The following is an 8481-nucleotide window of genomic DNA, read 5'->3' as shown; positions in this document are numbered from 1 at the left end:
ACAGTAAAACATATATTGTGTTAGATGGTGATAAATGCTTCAGAGGAAAACAAACTAAGAAAGTTGACTAAGAAGAGAAGGGGTGGGGAGTGAGAATTACAGATTTAAACTAGGGTGGCCAGGGAACTCTTCACTACATGAGTGGTATTACAGAAAGAGTGGGCATGGGTAGTCGGCAGGAAGAGGTCCAGGGACAGAGAAAAGCAATTACGAAGGCTCGAAGTCATGCTAAATGCTCTGCAGGTAGGGCAGGGAGGCCAGTGTGAACAAAGCACACTGTTCTTTGTTCACAAAGAATGGAGGGCAAGCGAGGTCAGAAAGGTAAACGTGCAGATGCTTATCTTTGGTCACTGAAATGACTTTGGCTTCTAACTGGGGAGAAATGGGGAAGCAGTATGGCTTTCAGCACAGATTCGATTATCCTACCGGTTCAACTGGATCACATGGGCTGAGAATAGACTGGAGAAGTATATAAGTGTTGAAACTGGGGCTTAAGAGGCTACTACAGTAACTCAGAAGAGAACTGTTGGTTGCCTGAACCAAGATGGTAGTTGGTTCTTTGAACCAAGAAGAGGTGGTGAGAGATAGTGTGATTCTTTAGATAGTTTAAAGGTGGACCTGAGACTTCCCTGGTGGTCCAGCTGCTAAGACTCCGTGCTCCCAATGCAGGGGGCCCTGGATTTCAACCCCTGGTCAGGGAACCAGATCCTGCATGCCACAACTATGAGTTCTCATGCCACAACTAAAGATGCTACATGCTGTAGTGAAGATCGTAGATCCTGTGTGCAGCAATAAGGCCCTACACAGCCAAATAAATAAATCAATTAGAAAAAAAAAAAGAGCTGACAGTATATGTAAGTAGTTATAAAGGAGATAAGAGAGAGAAAAGGATGAAAGATGACTCCAGGGTTTTGGCCTGAGCCAAGAAAACAGGAGAGGAAAAACTTACGGGGAAGGTTAGTAGTCTGGACAGGAAATGGCTCTTAGATATCCAAGTGGAGTAGTTGACTTGATAGTAGCTTTAGGAGTCTGAAGTTCAAGGAAAAGTTCATGCTAGAAATAGATATTTTGCAGCCATCACTACATCACTGAAAGCCACATAGATGGCACTGAAATATAGGGCACTGGATAAGATCACCAAGCGCATGAACACAGAAAAGTGAAGAGGGAAAAAGACTGCCTCCCAGGCCACACCAACTTTAAGGAGCTGAAAGGTGAGTAGTAAACCAGAAAGGAGATTCAGCAAAAGTGCCCAGGCGGTAGGAGGAAAACCAGAAAGAATGTGGTTTCTGGAAAACAAGAAAATAAAGTGTCTCCAAAGGCAGCAACTAATGAACTTGGCCAAAGGTTCCCCATACGGGTGTTGAGAACTGACCTTTGGGTTTAGCAGCATGGAGACCACTGGTGACCTTGAGCAGAGAGGTGCAACTGCTCCAGGGGAAGTCCAAAAGAGAATGGAGGGGAGAGAGTGGAAGCAATAGATACAGGCCTTTAGAGATGGGCTTTAAAAGGAAGGAGTAAGAGCGGGGCAGCTGGAGGGGGCGGGAGGGTAAAGAAACGTGTATTAAGAGAGTCTGTTTATTTGCCTCTCGGAAAGAACCAGTAGAACTTACACTAGCAGAACCAAGTAGGAAATGAATATTTGTGAGAAAATTCCACAAAAATATTCCAGGGAACCAGGTCTGCATGTACCACTGAACTGATGATCCACACGTGGCTCCCGTAGCAATGAGGACATGTATCGTGGAAGTCAAGGTGCCTGGGGTCCGGTCTCACGGGTCTTAACACCTTAAAGGTTTCCGATTCAAAAGGCAGAACCAAGGAGTAGCAGAGTGGAGATTCTCTACTGATGCACCAAGTAAAAATGGTCTGGCGCCATTTTCTGAGAGATTCATTTTGTGGGCTGGTTTTACAGAGTGCTGCGGTTGCTATCATCATCAACATCATCCCATCACTGTCAAACAGCAATTAAGTGCCTAATTTCTCCCACAACGTCATAAATTGAAACAGAGGGCCTTGCTCCCTGGGGGAGCTGGTTGTGGTGATGAGCGGGAGTAAAACCAGGCTGGAAGGTCTGGTATGGGGAAAGACGGGCGAGGTAGAGGCAGACAACTCTTGGCAAACCATCCTGCCCTAGTTCCTGATTTTCGCCCCCCTCCTACTCCAAGCGCTGGAGTGGGTGACTTTCCTCTCTACTTCTTCCTCCTTTGCGCTCTGCGCCCCCACTTCTCCTTTTGCCGTTCTCTCTTGGCGCAAGGGTGGTTCTGAAGAGCTACCCCGAACACTACCTGCCCCCCACCCATCGCCTGTAGGCGCACTGGAAGCCGACTGAGATCTCCCTGAAACTCCAGTCGGGCCGGAGCCGGTGTTCTGAGCATGTGCGAGCAAGCCCGGGGGACCGGAGCGGAATCGGGAAGCCCGACCCAGGTCGCCACCCTAAGCGCCGCTCCGGAGCCCGGTGACCGCAGGGCCAGTCGGCTCTCCCGGGAGCGGTGCTCCTGCGCCCAGGGCGCAGCGGCTGCGCCCTGCCCTCCGGGCGTGGGCTAGCCGGCCGCGTGTGCCTCGCTGCTTGACGCGAGGACGAGCCAATCAGGGCCAGCGGCCCGGGCTGCCATGTGACAGGCGAGGCGGCTCCTTTCCCCCAACGCGGCCAGAGGGAGGAGAGAACCGGAGCTCGCCGCGAGCCTTCGAGAGCAGCGGCCGCGGAGGAGGCGGCGGCGGCGGCACAGGCTCGGACCAGCAGCGCGCGCATCCCCTGGCGCCCTGCGCCGTGGAGGGCTCGGCGGGCCGCGGGAGCCCAGGACAAGAGTGGACAAAGCAAGATGGCAGGGATCTTAGCCTGGTTCTGGAACGAGAGGTTTTGGCTCCCGCACAATGTCACCTGGGCGGACCTGAAGAACACGGAGGAAGCCACCTTCCCGCAGGCGGAGGACCTCTATCTCGCCTTCCCCCTGGCCTTCTGCATGTTAATGGTACGGCTCATCTTCGAGAGGTAAGGAGAGCTGGAGCGCTCCTCCCCCCAACACACACCCGCACACCCTCGCGCGCGCACACGCACACACACACACACACACACACAGCCGCACATCCTTGCGCGCACACGCACACTCGCGTGCTCTCTGGCGCACGCACCCGCGCCCCCAGCGCTAGCGCTCACGCCTTCCAACCTTTGTGTTCTGGAAGGGGTTGCTGACCCCTCGGCACGGTTGAGGTTCTGGGAGCCGGAGAGGGTCTGGCTAGTCTCCGAATTTCCCTTCGGGGCGCCGGAGAGGGCCCGGGGAGCATGGGGAAGCCCCCCGCACTCCTCCTGGATCCGCGCTGTCCTCCTACCGGAGAGGGCGGGCGAACAAAGGTGAGCAACGGCCGACCGCGGGACACGCTGCACTCCGCCGGGATTGTCCCTCTTTGCCGAGTGATCACGGCGCGCTGCCGGGAGAGGCTTCCCCGCCGAGCCTTGCCGCCACTCACCTGACAGCCAGAAACGTTTACGGACGCGCGGCCGGGAGGGCGGAAGAACCGCGCTCGCTTCCAAATGCTTTCACCCTGGCCCACGGATTGCCAGGACTGGGCTTCGGAAATTTCTCCAGGGACTCTGGCTTCTGGCAGCTGTTTGGTTTCCATCAGGGACACTGAGTATCAGACCACAGTGCTGGGAAATAGGCGACAATCGTTTGTAGGTTTCCAGGACTCTGGGCCATTAGCGATTTCTTTTAAAAGAGGACGGGACGGGTGCACAGCCTACAAAAGGGTGTTAGTAAATCGATAAATGTTTCCTATGAATAACCATAAACTTTAATTTGATACCTGAACACAAATAGTTTTAAAGAATTGCCATATTTTGGATAACTCCTTTGTGTCATAAACAAACTTGTGTTACTTATTGAATCAATCTTAGTTAACCAAATTAGATTTTGCCTGCCATGCATTTTCCGGGGTGCTATTGAAACAAAACCGGGACAGCAGCACACGCTTCTTTTTCTCAACTGAAAACGTTACCTACCCTTTCTCTCCCTTCCCCCGCCCTCCGTTCATCAGTAGAGGCTGAACTCAGATCACTGAGTATAGACTCCACTTCTCTCTTAGACTTCACCTCTCCTCTCCTGCCCCCAACTCATCTTGGTCTTGTTTTTTAAGCTTTTGCTCTGGTTTTTTCTGTTTTTTTTTTTTTTTTTTTGGTATTTCTATTTGTCCTAAGCCACTCTTGAGTGGCACAAATGGCAGAATTTCTCTTTTGTGTCATTTGTTGCTGGAAATGGCAACAGACTGTACTTCAGGGGAACAATAAGTATCTTTTGTTTCAGGAAGGTGTATTTTTCAAGGGACATTATTGTTGCTTGAGAACTAAATCAGCTATTTCACCTGCAGAGATTAACATGCACAAAGGAACAGACTTAAAGACCTGTTTCAAATGATTGGACTCTAGCACGGATGCCCTCTTTGATCCTATCCTGTGCTGAGACTTACAGTGAGAAAGTGGGTGTGTTTGCAGGTTCGAGTTGCTTGTAGAGCAGATGTTTACTTAGAGAAAATGGGAACTCATATCTGAACTTGCAGTCTCTCCAAAAAGAGCCTGTGGGGAGCAGCCAGTTGCTCTGTGACCACACATAGTAGGGACTCCATACAGTTGCTGAATGACGTCTGATCAATCCTGGCTGATAAATCCAGGCCATGCTAACTTTTAGCTGGCTAATGCATTTGAAAGAGATGTATAGTCTTATGTTTTGAAAAACAAGCATGTCAGCTATTGACCTGTCTGCAGAAAGCTGATTCCAGGCTGTTCGTTTGGTTGAAGAAATACATTTGTTAGAGAATGGAGAGAGCTTTGTACGTTGCCCTTTTCTGCCTTTTTTTTTTTTTTTTAAATAAAAGTTAATTTCATAGTTGAAACTGGAATTTCATTTTTCCTCTTCCTGAACATCTTTTTCTTCCTTTGGACAATCCCATGACTTACAGTTTACACAAGGGGGTCAGCTGCCTTCAACTGTTAGTCACAGCAGTTGTCCTCATATTGATATGTAGAGACTTGGTGAGTTTCTTGTATTCCCTTGATCCAAATAGAAGTGATTTAATAGCCTATATGAAAAGTGAAAGTTTGTGATTAATACTCAATATAATAATCCAGGATGGCCCGTATACCACAAGATGCTACTGACTTTTGGAATGGTGTCTACTTTGCTTTTTCCTATAGTAGTGACAACTCTGTCTTTAACCATTTGGGACTCTCTCACTTTTCTGATAATTCAAGGGTACAGCTGTATCCAGAATTTCAAGTACTGCATGTTTCTCCTCTTCTCAAACCTAAGTGACACATTTTGGTGTCCAACCTGTGGCCTGCTTTTCAGCACCCATCAAGGACCTGAATCAGTATAACTTAACTGGCCAATGCTGTTGGCATTATCACAGCTCACTTTTGGTACCCTTCCAACACACTGGGCATGTTTCTTTTTCTTTTGCAGTTTTCTGTCATATATAATATGATTTAAAGAAGGTGGTTGGAAATCTTTTTATAAAATGATTTGTAATAGAAAATAATTCCCCTAGGATTCTCTTCCTTTTATGCTTTTGTCATTTATTTCGAAGCTGAGAACATACCTATGAAATAACTAATTATCCAAGACCTTGATTTCTATTAAATGGGAGTCTTCAATACCCTGGTTGAGACTAAAATTGTGAATTTGAATTCATTCTCTTCAGTCTTATTTATTTCTCTCTATAAAGACAAACACTAAAGAATGAATTGAATTGGCCTTTGCCCAACTGAGCAGTCCTGTCTTTTTAATTTCACCCCCGCTGTTGGGTTGTTGGCAGTGAAGGCACTAGTGGCCAGAACAATGCCATGTTATAGCACCATATGGATAACAGTGTGAATACCCGGCATGGTTGGTTAAAAATGGAGCAGTCTAAATTCAGTGACTTCTGGCTGAGTCTGTGAATGACCCAAAGCTTGGTGGTTTCTAGCATAGCCTTAGATATTACCTGCTTACCTGAGTAAAATATCTGTGGTTTACAGAAAAAACCTAGAAGTTTCTTGTAGAATGAAAATTGTAGTGTATTCTGTCATATTGTGTTGTTGGCTTGTTGACAAGGAACAAAATGTTATTTAATAACATAGCATCATTTATTTGATGAATTTTCTTGATTTAATACTTATTTAGGCTCCATAAGCCATTCTCTGGAATTATAATAAATGCTTATTCTAAACTCATTTTTGTGCTATTATGGTATTCATAAATGTGGGATTAAAATTTTGCTGAATTTCTGTTTAGGAATAAAGACATTTTTGTGTTACTGTTATAAAAGGTAATGCTAGTGCATTTTCTTCCTTGTGGGTTTAGGAGAGAGACACAGAAAATACTTATTGAGAATCAGAACATGTGCATTCTAGTCAAACTTACCTCACACTGGGGTGGCCACCTAATTTCTGTCTCCCTTATTTTCTCTTTTGTGCAGTGAAGTTGATGGCCTTTGTAATCCAAGGTTACTTGCACATTCGCAGTCATCTGATTTCTCCTATAGGAATGCTATAATATTTGAAGTTTACTAATTGTTATCTCTTGAAACTTTAAGCCAGGCTAAATGTTATTTTTTTTGAAGGTAGTAATAAGTCATCTAAGAATAAAGAAAATTTTTCATACATACAAATATCCTAGCTAATGGTTTTGTTTCTTATATTTTTAAATTATGGGTTGAGTTAAAGGAATCATTTGGGCTGTTATCATTTGTGCTCCAAAAAGCTATACTATTTCAGCATAACCAACAAAGAATATTCCCCAGAGAAAGCAATTGCTCTCTTTCCTTAGAACTTTTTTAGCTAGATCCCAGAGCCAAAGGATGAGATGGTTAGATGGTATCACTGACTCAGTGAACATGAGTTTGAGCAAACTCTGGGAGATAGTGAAGGACAGGGAAGCCTGGTGTGCTGTAGTCCATGGGGTCGCAAAGAGTCAGACACGACTTAGCAGCTGAACAACGAAGAGTAGACCTGACACCTCTTGTGATGGCTGGGTGAGAAATGAGCAACTCATTCATGTCAGGTTGGTTTTCCAAGCGCTAAGCTACCTGAGAACTGTCATTCTTCAGAGGCTGACACCAGAGGTGTCAAACAATGACCTGTTGCCCCCAAACCCTCAAAGAACAACAGGTCTCAGTTGTATCAGAGGGACTGTCTGGCCAGTGGATTAGTTTTTCTTATGGGTTTGCTTAATATCTTGGGCTTGTCAATAGCCTTGGGTGAGACCACAGAGGAGAAGAGAAGAGAGGAGAGAGAGAAAAATGAATGGGACTGTATTCTTGATGGTTAGAGCGGAAAGGGTAGGTATGAGTGAATGTAAGGAAAAAGTGGGATGCCAGGTGAGTTTCATAATTGAAGGATATTCCCATAATGTACCTTAATAATGAAAACACTTATATCTTCAGATTTATTTTAGAAGACTGGAGAATGCAGTGGAGTGAATCTTTATGTACCCTCAAAATCCATAGGTGGCCATCTTTAGTCATAAGTTGCAAGTGTCAAGGTGATGATGGTAGGAGGTGGCAACTTTGGGAGGTAACTAGGTCACGAGGGTGGAATCTTCTTGCATGTGTGGGATTAGTGCCTTTATGAAAAAAACAGGCTCCAGAGAGCTCCCCCACCCCTTCCATCATGAGGACACAGTAAAAGATGGCTGTCTGTGAAGCAGGAAGGATGACTTCACCAGACACCAGGTCTGTTTGCTGGCACCCTGATCTTAGACTTCCAGTCTCTAGAACTAACAGAGAGAAATTTCTTTTGCCATTTAATGATATAATCTCAACATTTTCCATGTCATTAAACTTATTCAAAAGTATTTTCATTGACTACATTATTTTGTGCTATGGATATACCATAATTCATTTAACTAGTCCCTATATTATTATTGGATATTTAGGCTGTTTCCAGTTGATGTGTATAAACCTTTTAATTACTAATGACTTCCTAAGGAATGTTTTCTAGAAGTGGTATTTCTAAGTCCAAAGATAAATGTTTTAGTGTTCTTGATAGATACAAATCATCAAATTGGTGTCAGGAAAGATTATATTTGTTTGTATTTTCTTATTAGCATGCATATTATTATTATTTGAAGAAAATTTTTTTTATTTGAAAGTTGAAGAGATGTTATTCTTGTAATGTGAGTGTGTTTTATGTTATTCATGATGAACTTTCCACAAATATTTGTTTAGTTCAGTTCAGTCGTTCAGTTGTGTCCTACTCTTTGCAGTCCCATGGACTGCAGCACGCCAGGCTTCCCTATCCATCACCAACTCCCAGGGCTTATTCAAACTCATGTCCAAGGAGTCGGTGATGCCACCCAACCATCTCATCCTCGGTTGTCCCCTTCTCCCACCTTCAATGATGTTGGGAAAGCCCAACATCAGGGTCTTTTCCCGTGAGTCAGCTCTTCACATCAGGTGGCCAAAATATTGGAGTTTCAGCTTTAGCATCAGTCCTTCCAGTGAATATTC

The 8481-nt window shown here is 45.3% G+C and overlaps 1 protein-coding gene across 4 annotated transcripts in view; it reads left to right on the top strand.

Annotated features, from left to right (window-relative positions):
• The first annotated feature begins 2693 nt into the window (after positions 1–2693).
• The window catches only part of CERS6 (ceramide synthase 6), a 329281-nt gene continuing 323493 nt past the window's right edge, over positions 2694–8481 (top strand). For all 4 annotated transcript variants that reach the window (XM_061135463.1, XM_061135465.1, XM_061135464.1 and 1 more), the window contains exon 1: positions 2694–2992. In XM_061135463.1, the coding sequence (XP_060991446.1) occupies positions 2823–2992 (170 nt within the window). In that variant the 5' untranslated portion in view covers positions 2694–2822. The remainder of the gene's footprint in view (positions 2993–8481) is intronic.

Source organism: Dama dama, chromosome 33, assembly GCF_033118175.1.
Source record: "Dama dama isolate Ldn47 chromosome 33, ASM3311817v1, whole genome shotgun sequence".
NCBI classification, from domain to species: domain Eukaryota; kingdom Metazoa; phylum Chordata; class Mammalia; order Artiodactyla; family Cervidae; genus Dama; species Dama dama.
The sequence above is the reverse complement of the archived record's forward strand: the minus strand, read 5'-3'. Positions and strand labels throughout refer to the sequence as shown.